The 15,278-nt window shown below is 38.8% G+C and overlaps 1 protein-coding gene across 1 annotated transcript in view; it reads right to left on the bottom strand.

Annotated features, from left to right (window-relative positions):
* LOC145670651 (dynein axonemal heavy chain 1-like) overlaps positions 1–15,278 on the bottom strand; it is a gene marked incomplete at its 3' end in the record, with an annotated part of 1,762,390 nt that overhangs the window by 1,740,297 nt on the left and 6,815 nt on the right. The window contains 2 exon segments of the mRNA XM_081739441.1: positions 3,375–3,722; positions 6,889–7,163. Of these exon segments, the coding sequence (XP_081595567.1) occupies positions 3,375–3,722; positions 6,889–7,163 (623 nt within the window).

The following is a 15,278-nucleotide window of genomic DNA, read 5'->3' as shown; positions in this document are numbered from 1 at the left end:
GTCACACGCATGTAGTTACGTTTACTTTTGGATTATTACAACAGCCTAGACAATTACAATGGTCTATGCGTTTAATATTTGTTGCAATGAGTCAAACGTAACAGTATGATCAATTATGATATAATCAATTCGTCTATATTAATAAAAAAGAAAAAGAAAGTTGAAATAAGAACTCATATCACTTCATTTATCAGACTGTGAAGTTCATGTGCAAATATTATGTGAACCATAAAATAATTTTCCAGCAAACTTCATTATCTGTCGATAATTAAATGATCAGCTCGCAGATACAGGGTGACAATTAATGAACTATATGAAATAAAACCGTCATAATTTCTGAACGGTTCGCGTGATGATGTCCAACTACGTGGCTGAGCACAGGGCATAATAGGAATTCGTATAAGCATGCGCACGCAAAGCGTTGATGTCGGTCATTTGCAAGTGAAAATGTCACGGTACAGCGTGCAGGAGCGTATACCATTTGTGAAGGCCTATTATGTGAGTAATAACAGTTCGATTGGGGCACAACGGAAGTTTTGCGACCGAGTACAAGTTAAAGACAACGGGTCCAAGTGTGCTAACAATTAAGAATTTGATTCGCAAGTTTGATAGAACAGGTAGTGTCTGTGATGACAGTGTTGGCAATGTGGATCGACAAACAAGTGTGAAAAATTCTGAAAACATCGCGAAGACACGCGCTGTGTTTCAAACCAGCCCACGGACATCGATCAGATGAGCTTCACAACAGGTGGAAATCAACCGGGAGACCCTGTGACAAATTGTTGTTGAAGACCTGCATCTCTTTCCATAAAAAAATTCAAATTCATCAGCCACTAAGCCCCGTGGCCATAGAACAGCGGTTGGTTTTCGCCAACAGTATTGTCCAGAGAATTGACAACCAGGAATTTGATGTGAATATGGTTTGGTTTAACGACCAAACCCACTTTCATTTGGATGCGTTCGTCAATAAGCAAAATTGGCTCATTTGGGGGACTGAGAGTCCGCATTTCGCAATGGGAATCCTGAACGAGTGACGGTGTGGTGTTCAATGCCCAGCCATGGAATAATCGGTGCGATATTACTTGACGGCACTGTGACTACTGCATGATACGTGAGGGTTTTGGAAAATGATTTCATACGCATTATCCAAAGTGACCCTGATTTCTATAAGATGTGGTTCATGCAAGACAGAGCATGAGGATCGGACCATGAGAGTGTTTGACGTCCTGGAGAAGTATTTTGGGGACCGCGTTCTGGCTCTGGAGTACCCAGAGGCCACTGGAAGGGGACTTGCTTGGCTGGCATATTCCGCGGATCTGAAGCCTTGTGACCCATTTTTGTGGGGCAAGGATAAAGTGTACAAGAATAGAACCAAAACAATTGCCGAGCTGAAAACTGCCATTCAAAAGGTTATCAACAGCATCGATGTTCCAACACTTCAGCGAGAGATGCAGAATTTCCCTGTTCGTCTGAACCACATCATCGCCAGAGATGGCATACATATCGAACATGTCATAACCATAATCCGAATGTCTGTAGTGCCGTTTACATGTGCAATACAGTTGTGTACTACGTAGTTTGTTACTAACTTCCGTTTTATTGCATATAGTTCATTACTTGTCACGCTGCAATATTGTAGCGAATTGATGAAATTGCCTGTACCCGTGTCGAGCAATTTTGTCATTTCCAAGAATCTTGTTTTGCATGTTCGACTGGCGTTAGTTACTAGTCTAAGAAACAAACACTTCTATTATAGACATCAAAAATATCAAACTATACAGTACCACCATTATATTGTAATATCTCACACAATGGTATTATTTACAAACATTAACATGTGCTTTTATTTGTAAACAACACCATGGTGCATTTACTACAAGCTACTACACGAAGCAGACAACAGGAACCATCGTCATCGTGATAATTGTGGAACACCAACTCCACTGCTACTCAGGAGGGTCTAAAAAATTCCGAGGATCACCACAACTAACACCAGTTTCGCCTGGTCAACTCTCCACTCTTAGCTTGCAGTGGAGTTCTGAGAGAACCTATCCTAACCCAAACCTCTTAGCTTGCCGTGGAGCTTAAATATCTCTTCTTCCACTCAGCTTAAAGTGGAAATTTGTTGGGAACTTAACCTCTCTGTTAGCTTCCAGCGACATTCTGAGAGATTCCTATCCACAAACCACCCAACTCTCAATGGAGCTTTGTGATTTCTTTTCCCGCTTAGTATGCAGGAGACCTCTGCGGGACTTCGACCTCTCTTTCGTCGCAACAAAGAACTGAGAATCTTACTCCACCTCACTCAACTTGCAGTGGAGCTTTGTCAGAAATCCTTCGTTTGTTTGAATAGACCTTGGGATACCTACTTACCCTATAGCGAACTTTGTACTTATTTAGTGAAATTTTTGTATTATACTGTTTCATAACAGGAAGTTTTATAATAAAACTGGTTTTGTGAGAAAATAGATTCTCGTGTGTAATTGATCAACTTTCTATCTGCTTTAGCAGAATTTTACAATATTTTCCACATCTGTGTTCATGGTTATCAGTCAAAGCTTAGCGTGACGAAATTGCGCACACCTACCTTATTATGAAAAAATGAAATGAAATCTTTAAGTTTAACGTCCCACGGTTATGCCGGTTAGGCTAAAGGAGACGGTGATAATGAGAAATGAGTGAAATGATGGAATGAAGAAAGTGGGAGGAAACAAGAGAACCCCGAGAAAACCCACTAGCACGGTGTTTGTCCACCACAAACTCCACACGGCGCGAACTGGGATCTACCTTATTATGTTATTAGCTTAAATAAATATGATTTTGATTTTTGACTTCTAACATAACCCTCCGCCACTGTTGATTCTTCCTTATTTGACTGTTCTTAAGTAAATCTTGCAGTTTAACATCGCACGATTATAGGAGACGGATGGAAGAATTGGTGGAATGAAAATGCAATGACACTTTTCAGTTGAATAGAGTTTGAAGTTTAGCGTCTCATTCAGCAGCGAGCACATGTGAGACTTCGATACACAGCTTAAGAAGAATCCGAACCATATTATCTCCCTTCAGGGATCGAACCCGGTTAACCTGCCGAAGATGCGTGCGGTAATCATATAACCACGAAGCAGGTCAACAATACTTTTAATCAAGGGCGCCCATCAGGGGGGCAAGGTGGGACGCTCGCCCCGCTAGAGAAAATCGTACTTCGGAATATCGAATACCCAATAGAATGTTTACAATAGTTACAGCAAAATTTGAACATATATTTGAAATGTCGCTTATACTTGCCCCTCCCCCCTTGGAAACCACAATATGGACGCCCTTGCTTTTGATAGTGTTTGCTCTAAAGTACGTTCATTAATTATGTCCCTTACCTAATGGCGTTCTCTGCTTCCTTACGGCGATTAACAGCGTCTCTCAATCTTTCAACAAACACTCTAGGGTCTTCTGCTCTGAATAACACGTAAATCCTTGGCAAGTAATGCTCCAAGTTGTTCTTGGTCGTAACCACGTGGTAGAGCTTTGTGTTTGGGTCATAGTCCATGACGGCTGCATGGCTCCATCCAAAGACAGGAATCTCTTGCTTTCGTCGCGTCGTCTCTCCTAAGTTCAATAGATACGCAGTCTCAGGTTCTACGTCTCGCAAAGGAACAAATGCCTTCGCTGGAACTGAGTGGCGAACGCCATTGATTTCTGCCAGACTTATCCATTCCTCAGGAGTTCTGTAACAACATAAATATGTTAAGACTGTAGTTGAACGAAATTACTGTCAGCTAAGAATAGAACAGCAAAATAATAATGTTTTATAAAAAATATTATAACCTTTTGTAGCAATAGCCTTACGGGAGCAAAGAAATATATGGGGATTTCGTCCTGCATTTCAAGATGGTTGATTATCTTAGCTACTTCAATTCCACTTGTAACTACTTCTAATTTCTTCAAATGTATTTGAAGAACTTAAAGAAAATTTAGGCAAAAGTAACATTGTTCGTTATTCTAACTAATTAATTTTATTTTTATTTTTCATTTTTCTCAGTTGAACACTTGTCCCTTAGTTAAACATTCATGCCACAAAATAAAACTAATCTTAAAATTTATATTAAAACTAGCTGAACCTGCGCTCTCTACACAGCACATCTTTCACATATGAGCATGAATCTCCTTGTCATTCCTCACCACATCTGTACTTGTCCCTTTACAGACTCAAATGAAAGACGTCTTGATAAAACAATCATAAAGGGGAGTTTTTTCCAATATCTCGCACCGTTTGCAAGATTGAGATTACTTCCTGTCGAAGTTTCATGAGTGATCGATGTTTTCTTTCTTCTTGCATGTAGTATGTAATAAGCAAATACATTACACACACAATTAATTATAATGTCAGTGATATATGGTGTTCATTGGGCAAAGCACTCCAAACAATAAATATTCATCTTAGACTGAAGAAATAGTTTCCTTCGTTTTTCATTATCATTTGGTCAAAAACAAACTCCTAAGAGATACAACCCCTGTATACAACAGTGTTGTGTTGGAATGTATAACTCGTGGGATATAATGCTTTACTTTTTTTAAAAAAATTTAACGCTTCCAGTGTACCCTTAAAAATGTAATAAAGAAATAACGGCCACATTTTAAAAGAATATTCAATTAGAGCTGGACAATCGACACAAAATTTGCAATCGATCAGTGAAAACGTCACTTCCTAGAGCATCGTTTCCCAACCTTTTTCAACTTGCGGCACACTATGGGTGTAACTTGAATTCTCGCGGCACACTTATAGATTTTATTATATTTAAATATAAAATACCATGGTGTATTTTTCTGTGATTACTAATCTCCTAGCAGAGAAGAAAGCGCGATCACTGGTTTTCCACCATGGTAAATCATTATGCTTATTTTTCATTCTAATTTAAAAAGAGAAAACGATTGCAATGAAATATTGGACTTCGGTTTTTGAAAATACGCTTTCTTTTTTGAAAACTGCATCCAAACTTTCACTAACAAGGAAGATCACTAAATAACGAACGAACAAGCAAATCTCTTCTACTTTTAAAACACAAATGTAGGTAATTCGCATGCATGTTTGTTTTGTCGAAAGGACTGAATATTTTAAAATTTGAAGTTACGAAATAATCTGCAACAATAAAGAAGCAATAATGGTCATAACGTCATAACAATGATAACAAATACCATTTTGAATATTAAAAATGTACAGAAAAGTAACGCTGTATGAAACTTAAAATTGTATATTCATATTAGAGGTTCATAGTAATGTGAAATACAAATATAGATTTTCCTTTATGTCCTGTAATTTAATTGCTATAGAATTAATAATTTTGTTTCGATTTACCCGCGGCACACCATCGGCCCATTCACGGCACACCGGTTGGGAAACGCTGCCCTAGAGCCTATGGTTACCGTGAACTCACTCTTGAAAGGATTGGCCACAAACAGTTAAACTTTTCTTTGGAGACCTATAAACCTAGCATTTTAATATGTAGACTAACTGAAAATGCGCTGTCTACTTAGTGCATCATTCTGTTATGACCATGAATCTCCTTTCCACTGTGCATGTCTCTTTACTCACACAAGTAAAGGGTAGGAGACTCACAAAGGAAATGAATTGCTATGTATAATAATTGGAGTAAGTTTGTAGCAAATGTATAGAAGTAACACGATATCAAGTGAATATATTTTTTCTAATAAACCTATATCCGTCCGAGTACCCTCACTGTGTCTCTTAAGGCCTTTGAAGTTGCCAGCATGCAATAGGTTTTACCATTAAGATTTAAGCAAAACGCCTGCAATGTCCGTTAACCCGCCATACGCAATTTATCTACTGGTTGCCTATCACCGTAGTTTCGACCTGCAGCAATGTTAATCTTAGGATGGGCTCAAAACGGCACCTAAAATGTCGAAAAGAACAATAACGACACGGGTTTTGAAAATTTCAATGACAATTGGACAATGTACACGAAATTTGGAATCGACCAGTGAAAACGGCACATTTCTAGCACTTGTTGTTTTCGAGATCTCATTGAAGAAAGGATTACGGACAAACATATAAACCTAACATTTTAATATACAGGGTGTTAATAAACTATACCGACAAACTGTAAGAAATCATTCCTCACATCAAAATAAGAGAAAAAGTTCATATGGACCTATGGCGAAAAGTGCATAGTTTCAGATCTAGGGCCGTTCAAAATCACGAAAAAGCCAAGATACCCTATTTTGAATTCCAGAAACTGTGGCTTCGGAGGGAAGTCGGAAGTGTTAGGAACCGGCAGCTGTATGTATTTTCGTGTTCAGAATAACGTGTGATGCTATGTATTTCGTCACGGTATATTTCACGTTTTGTTTACTTATAAGCGTGAAAGAAAATGTCACAGCATGCATTTCCCCGAGTACGAAGAGACCGTGTTCCTGATGATCCTTAACACACCCGACATAGCGCCAAAGGGTTTCCTGTTCACTGCTATCAAGACTTATTATTTGCCTATTTTGGACTAATCAGAAAGTCAGAGCATATCTCAAAACTGGGTTGATGGCAAGTCTGGGAATTTCACTCTGCAGGAAATACTCTGCATACATATTGAACATAATTAAAATGTGCATTTACGGACTGTGTATGCATGACTTCCTTTAAGCTGATAAGGACCACCATCCACAGTTTCTGGAATTCGAAATGGGGCCTATTGAAATTTGGCTTTTACGTGATTTTGTACAGTGAAGTTCTGAAACTTTTCCCCATAGGTCCACATGAACATTTTCTCTTATTTTGATGTAAGTAATCACCTCTTACAGTTTATCCGTATAGTTCATTAACACCCTGTATAGATTGGAAGGAAGCTGTGTTATTTATCATAAGAAAGAAATGTGATTCACCTGCAGTCATACTCTTCGTTGTCGAATAACTCCAGCGGAAGCCAGTTGACCGTTGGGAAGAGTCCAAAGATATCATTCTGGGTAATAGAAGATCCAAGCAGTCTCGGAGGGATAATATCTTGAGGTTCCAATCCTTGTTTCTTGATCAGATCCTCGATGTAGTAAGTTTCATTCAATCGCTTCTTTCGCTCGACGGCCACTTTTCGGGGCAGGCAACGAGTTGGTACAATATATCGGATTTGTACCTTAGGCTTGAAAGATTTCAATGGGAAAGCCTATAGAAAAGAAATCAAGTTATAACTATTTATACACATGGAAAAAAGAGCTACACTAACATGAAATATTAAAAAGTATTTTTCGACGTCTAATACGTGAAGTAACAAGATAATCGGGAAGTTTCTTTACACTGATTGAACTTATTCTGTGATTCTGCACAGTTTATATCCTGTGAATGCAACACATGCATATTGTTACGAGATGTGATTAAGGGGCCTGCTCATCTTTATTCATCTTCAGAGAGAAGTTGTTTAGCACCGAGAGCCAAGCAATTTCATGCATCTCCCGAGTTCGAGTGCAATCACGTAGATCAGCGTTACCCAACCTTTTTCAACTTGCGGCACACTACGGGTGTTACTTGGATTCTCGCGGCACACTTATATAGATATTATTATTTGTAAACTAGCAGCGTTCACCCCGCTTCGCTGCGGTCACCCCGGAACGCAATAAACGTTGTTACTTAGATAATTTTTACTTTTTCGCTTTCAAGTGATATGATAAAAACCATACAAGATTGCAGTAAATGTTAACATTATATCGCCTCTCATTTATGTTAACCCGCCCCGCTTCGCTGCGGTCACCCCGGAACGCAATAAACTTTGTTACTTAGATAATTTTTACTTTTTCGCTTTCAAGTGATATGATAAAAACCATAGTAGATTGCAGTAAATGTTAACATTATATCGCCTGTCATTTATGTTAACCCGCCGAGTGACACGGTCATGCGGGTTGCATATAAATACGTTTATTTTTACCTATGATGAACTAACAAAGGATTTGTACGTTATGGACACTTGAATGGTCAATTATCTCAAGACACTGGTAATTAAAAATTAAAGTGATATGATAAAAACCATCTAGGGTCCAAATCCTAATAACCCCCCAAAAATGAAAGAAATTGGTTCAGCCGTATTAGCGTGATGAGGGAACAAAGGATTTGTGCGTTCTCTTTTATATATATAGATATAAAACACAGTGGTATTTTTTTCTCTCTGATTATTGATCTTCTTCTCACAGAGAAGAAAGCTCTATCACTGTTTTTTCCCCCTTGGTAAATCATTATGCTTATTTTTCATTCTAATTTAAGAAATAGAAAACAACTGCAATGAAAAATTGGACTCAGGGTTTTAAAAATAAGCCTTCTTTTTAAAAACTGTATCCAAACTTTTACTAAGAAGGAAGATCACTATATAACGAACGAACAAACAAATCTCTCTTACTTTCAAAACACAAACGTAGTTAATTTGTGGAAAGGATTGAATGATACTTTTAATTTTCAAGTTACGAAATAGTCTGCAACAATAAAGAAGCAATAATGGTCATAACAATGATAACCATTTTTTTCAACATTAGAAATGTACAGAACAGTAACCCGGTATAAAACTTAAAATTGTAGATTCATAGTAGAGGTTCATAGTAATGTGAAGTAGAAATATACATTTTTTTCCTAGGTTTTGCAATTTGATTGCTATAAAATTAATAATTTTGTTTCGATTCCTCGCGGCACACCAGTGGCCCATTCACGGCACAGCAGTGTGCCGCGGCACACCGGTTGGGAAACGCTGGCCTAGATGGTCAACATCAACGGTTATTCGCTTTGACATCATTACCTGACAGTAATATTAACATCTAGGAATAAGTTTATTTCCCATCCATTACTTGCTGCTTATCTACAAGAGAAACCTTTTATTTGAAAATCTTTTTTTGTAATAAACTGTGGTAGCAATTTCTTTAACCTTTAACCCCTGTCTTCACCTTCCACTTTGCTTCATCATGTCTACAAAGTCTCACGTGCTACTTTAAACCTTAAGTGTAATGAGATCAGGCGCTTTCTCAGTGCATTTGTATCTTATTGGCCCTTGCAGTCATATGTCAACATCCAGACAATATCCTCTTCGATGATTCATCCGTCACATGTCGCAGCAACAAGAAAGTATTGACAGTCGTAAACAAGAATTTTGACGTCCATGAGCAGATCTTCCTGAATTTTGGAATGTAACATCTACCAAGGCCAGCAGGTTGCTTCCTAAGCCTGGCCGCTTTGTGTTGGGTCAGCCGAAGGATAAAATAAGGACTTTGTCTGCTTCGATTTGGAGTAATTCATCACCTCTGTCTGACTTAGGTCCACATGGTGTTTCTTCTGTCTTTACGCGTATGACGTTAGAGGGACAGTCAGGTCAACAGCAATTGAGAGAGCATGATGTTGGTCATTTCTTGGTCATTTGTCTTTGGTCATTCTGCTTGGATGATGGCCTTTGGAAGTACTTTCAAAGGTAACGCCTAGCTGTTCGACACTTTTGGACTTCGTCAAAATCGTTCTATAGCACCAGGCAGAAGGAGGATCATGGAACAACAACCTATCCCCAGCCCTACCATCTTTATCTCTACCAACATCCCAATTGCTATCATTAATAATTATTTGAAACATGCTTTTCATTTTCAATATCCCCTACAGCCTTATTGTGTCTTAATAATATGGAGGGAAATAATTTCAGAGCCGTTCTTACGTGTGATTAGCTTCGTACTAAACTGTGACTAACGCATGAATAAAATTTCCGCATTCAGAAACACGTTCATGATGTCACCCACGACTTTCCGAACACGTTAGGAGGAAACGAGGTAAGAGAGAATATTATATAAATATAACACTATAAGTTAATACTTAAGTGGGAATTCAGCGAAGAAATAGACTTAAATGATAAAACACAGTATGCATAATATGTTAATGAGCTGTTATTTAATAGGTTTTTCCAAAATTTTTAAGTAAAGTGCACCAAAACTACTTCATATCCGATGTCACTTTTAGAACAAATTATTTAAGAAATTTTCGTTCACGTCAAATAATAGTAGTAACTTGCATCCTCCTCGATTCAGAAAAGTATGACCTATAATTTATTTAACATATATAATGTAATAAGACAATCTCAAGTGACACCGTTCTGCGTTAGAAGTCAGAGTAACATCAAATTAACAGGTCACAGTAACAGGTGAAATTCCGGGTCAGGTTTTCTATAATTATTATCATAACTTCTTATGGTTAAGAAACTGGATTCAACGTAGTGGCTTGATACTTTACCGAGAGGGATTCTTCACGCCTTGTAGTTTTCCGTAGAGTGGATGCGATCACAGCATCAGTTTAAACAAAAATAGGTCCCTACACTTATGCCCCGCTTCCTGGTTTAGCCAGGGCAACCCCGGAGGTACACTCATGTCCAAAATGATTGTCGCGTATCTATAACTGTCTTCTTGTAACAATACAATTTGATAGTGATTTTGTAGGCTACTTTTAATACTGATACTATGTGTATAATCGGAAAATGTATATTTGTGGTAAATTTCATAGGTAAAGAATTATAAATATGAAAATTTGAATGAATAAAACAAAATGTTGCTAAATGGACAAGAAAGTTTTATTTTCGTTTTATAGTTTTTATTTACTGCTCTTTTGACATGAAATTTTCCACATACATGTCTTTGCCGATTATACACATACTAACTAGTGCTGTCGAAATCGATTTTTGAAAAACCGAAAACCGTTTTTTGAAAAAAGTGAAACTTCATAAAACCGAAATGTCGGTTTTGAAAACCGCATTTGCGGTTTTTGGTTTTCAGAAAACCGTTTTTTGTCAAAAACCGAAAACCGCAAATGTCACAAAAGTTCGACAACACTAATATCAAGTAACGACGAGAAAACAGCAAAGAATTTACGTTTGTTAGCCAGGGCAGAACTCAATTTGAAGCAAAATGTAAACTCTGAAAAACTCAGTTTCGTAGGCTGCAGGGAAAACAAACTGGACCCCACCTGAATTTTATATATTTTCTAAGTTAGACAACGAGGAACACGAATCTGAATTAATTTTGACATTCCGAATTTCCGAACTGGAGATATTCGATCATAGAGTGACCACGGAAGCAAATTGGACCCCAGCTGATTTTTTTATATATTTTGTAAACTAGATCACGAGGAACACGAATCTGAAGGAGTTTTGACATTCCGACTTCCTGAACTCGAGATATTAAAACTTAAAGTTTAATATAGACGTTATATATCTATATGAAAAAAATACAATATTTTCTATACGAAAGATATTATGTTCTGTGAGATATATAAAGGTAACCAAGAAAGTTCTGTCGCTTTTCGTGGAGGTGTGTGTTCAACTGGCCCTCACACCGTGAGTTGAATGCAAATTGAGATAAGGCGAAGGTCAGTTGTTGGTGTGGGTATCTCCAATATTCTACCTGGTTGTGGTAGTTCAGTTACAGCGTGAACTTGTGTAAAGACAGAGTGAATATGGAACCTCCACAGAGCGTCATAAGGGCGTGTATACTGTACGAGTTCAAACTTGGGTCAAATGCCACTGCAGCGAGGCAGAAGATATCTCAGGCCTTTCGTGAGGATGTCGTGATTATGCAGACAGTGCAAGGGTGGTTTAGCAAGTTTAAGGATGGTGACGAAACACTCACGAAAGACTCATCACGTGCCGGAAGACCAACACATGTACAAAATGAAGATCTTCAGGTAGCAATTGAGGCGAACAGTGGACAGACATGTGAGGAACTGTGGCTCACATTCAATGTGAGTGGAGAAACCATTCCGCAGCACCTCCATCAACTTGAGAAGCACTAGAAGTTGGGTCTACGTGTTCCACATGATTTGACTTCGGGCCAGAAGGCTACGCGAGCAGACACATGTATTTCTTTGCTGTCTCGTCTGAGGAAGGAGCCATTTCTGGACAGGATGTTGACATGTGATGAGAAGTGGGCCTTGTACGAAGCTCCACGGTGTCATCGTCATTGGTTAAAATTAGGGATGGGCAAAACCGGTTTTTATAAATACCGAAAAGCGGTTTTTATAAAAACCGAAACCCGAAAAACCGGCATTTCGGTTTTCTCCAAAACGGATTCGGTTTTTCACCGAAACCGGTTTCGGTTTTCTCCAAACCCGGTTCGGTTTTCTCCAAAACCGGTTCGGTTTTTCACCGAAACCGGTTTCGGTTTTCACCGAAACTGGTTTCGGTGAAAAATATTCGAAAACACATAAAACTATTTCTGTGGAAATGGATTCGGTTTCCGGAGAACAACGAAACACCATTCTGGTCCGAAATAGAACAAATTTTGAAAAAAAAACGGAATCGGTTTTGAAGAAAACCGAAAGCGGACCAGGTAAAAAACCGAACCGGTTTTGGATAAAACCGATAACCGGTTTCGGCGAAAAACCGAACCGGTTTTGAAGAAAAACGAAACCGGTTCCGGTGAAAAACCGAAACCGGTTTTTAGAAAATTTTCAAAATCCGGTTTCGGTTTTCCTAAAAACCGAAAACCGAAAACCCGGTTTTTGTGCCCACCACTAGTTAAAATCCCATTAACCGGTTTCAAAACAGCTGAAAACAGCAATGCAGCAGAAAGTCCTCCTGCGTGTTTGGTGGACTGCTCGCGACATCGTGCATCGGGAACTGCTACCGGCTGGCCAGAGCAGAACATCAATACAACCGAAAACCGCAAATGTCACAAAAATTCGACAGCACTAATACTAACGTTATAGGAAATACCGGGCGAATTCGTTATCAAATTATATACGTAGAACAACATATCTATAGACATGCGACAATAATTTAGGACATGAGTGTACATAATTTGCTGCCCCGAAAATTGTTTGATGCTCTTCATGTCCCGCTTTTTCTCTCCAAATCATAAGTTAATATTACTCTTGCGATATTTAAAAAATACGCTTTTATTAGTCATCAATATTCAAATGATAGGAATAATCTACTCTCGTCACTCACCTTTGTGGTTTTTAATCTACTAATTATTTTTGATATTTCAGTGAAACACAATTTACAACTGTGACTGTACTGTAGATTTCCATAGAGTATACCAAGCTCTTTAGCCTGGAATTCTAGCCTCATCAACTGATTGGTATTTTATCGGCGGAGCTGTATTTTTGTCAGGCTCAAGTATATTGTAACGTACCACTTGCTTCTGTTTATAAACAATCACACGTAAACATCAACCACATGTATTTACATTGGAGTAGTACACCCCACGTTGGATTACAAGAAGCACAAGACGGACCAGCAGCACAACCTACAAGTCACATGACGACATGGGATCAGCAGCGTCACCGCCACTTTGAGACGCCTATATATTGGACAGCAACCAGCAGACCGTTACCAGCTTTCGATTGGTCGTCCCTTCTCTTGCTTGCCTGGAACTCTAGGAGAAACCCAACCTCAAATCCTCTAGTCTGATGCGGGACTCTAGGTTTCCCTTCCACCTGGCTTAGCTTCCTTGGAACTTTGGCGGGATCTCAACCTCAGTTGCTTTGGGGCTCTGTAACTCTTAACCCCCTCACTGCTTGCTTCGGAGCATTGGGGTTTTCTACATCATTGTACTTAGTATGCATGAAGCTCTGCAGAGATCCTGCCTCAAGGCTGCAAGGTCTTGTGCTCCTTGTTCCTACCTCGCATAAGTGAAATTTGTGTTGTAATATTTCTGTAAAATACTGTTGTTGTATTAGACTTTTTTTTATATAATAAACCGGTAGTGGGAGTCGATTACGGACTCTGATTTACTCAACCTTGCTCTACCTACTTCTTCAAAGAGAAGAGGTTCTATAATATACTACAAGGTTTAAAATACGATTATTCTGCATCTGTTTTGAGAATTATAAGCGGGTGTCGATAATTTTATTTTTCGGAGTTGGCAGCCCTACTTGTACGCGAAATTCTGATTTTCATAGACTTCCAAAAACCTTTTTAAAAAATGTATTTACTAGTTGTGAAAAAATGCAGTCGTTGCAAGGCTCTCTACTACTAGGGATGGGCAGGAGTCGAGCTAAAACTCCGTTCAGTAAGCGAACAGCTTGAGCCGGCTCGGTTGAAATAAGGCACCGACTTGGCTCAGGTGAGTCATCAGTGCGAGCTGGCTCAGTTGGGGTGAGCCATCAGCTCGTTTTGTTTCGGCTCGAACCGGCTCGGTTGGGTGGTCTCTTGGCTCGGCTTGATAGTGAATGAGCTATAAGCCGAGCCGCTCTAGCCGTTGACAACCATAAAACCAGGCCGAGCAGTTTTGAACATGTTTGGCCGGCGCTTTCTAACTTTCAAGAATTTTTAGCTCGGGGCTCGGGCCGAAGCCCGACTAGGCCCGCGGGCTGGACTCGAGCCTACAAAGCATATATCACTTCGAGCCCAGGCCGGGTTCGGACAGTACATTTTTTAAAAATACAACCATGCAATGTTCTTTTTTCTTCTTTATCGAAAGGATAATGTCCTCTGTAATCTGACTCCACTAAACTCCTTTTATATAAATCTCTTTCGATAGCACACTATAATAAAAGCTCGGATGGACGAGTTAATATGTTTGTATGTTAAATTATTGCTCATTAATATATTGAATAATTATATTTTGGCGTTAGCTATTACAATTGTTACAATGTCGCACGGACGTCTCGGACGACTAGGATCGTCCCTCTCCAACTGACTTATTGGACTAGCTTTTCACATTCACTGTATCCAACTACAACATAATAGCACCAATTCAATTCTCTGTTTTTCTTTTTTTATGCATACAAAATAATTCAACTGATCTTTACAAAATACTAAACACTACAACCATATTTCTCGGGCCTAACTCTGTAAATACACTGTACAGCGATATTTATTGGGCCGTTCTTTCTGCAGAACTTTTAAAGCACAAGTTCAAAATTAAACCTCTAATTGTTGTAAATAAAAATATAATTTTGCGTTAATTATTAAATTTCTCTAATTGGGCTAATTTGATTATCACACTAGTTCGGGCCGGGCTCGGACCTGAAAGCTAAAACACATTTCGGACTCGGGTTGGGTTTCACATTATAAATTCACGGGCCGAGACGGGCCCGGGCTAAAATTTGAGGCCCGTGCAGACCTCTAGCTCCTCCGGAACTCAAACAAAGAACCTTGTGAACGATGTCCTTGCCTCCTAGATTTCCCGACTACCGATGTCAGCACTCAATTAGTTTTTAGTATTCAGATCCAAACCGCCTATCTTTCATGTTCACATACGGTGTTGTTATAACAATAATAATAATAAGTTGTAGTATTGTAATATCATTGATAATAATTATATTGTATATA

The sequence above is a fragment of the Thermobia domestica genome, chromosome 14 (assembly GCF_964235325.1).
Source record: "Thermobia domestica chromosome 14, izTheDome1.hap1.1, whole genome shotgun sequence".
Classification (NCBI taxonomy): domain Eukaryota; kingdom Metazoa; phylum Arthropoda; class Insecta; order Zygentoma; family Lepismatidae; genus Thermobia; species Thermobia domestica.
Note: the sequence above shows the minus strand (reverse complement) of the source record. Positions and strands in the feature narration are given on the sequence as shown.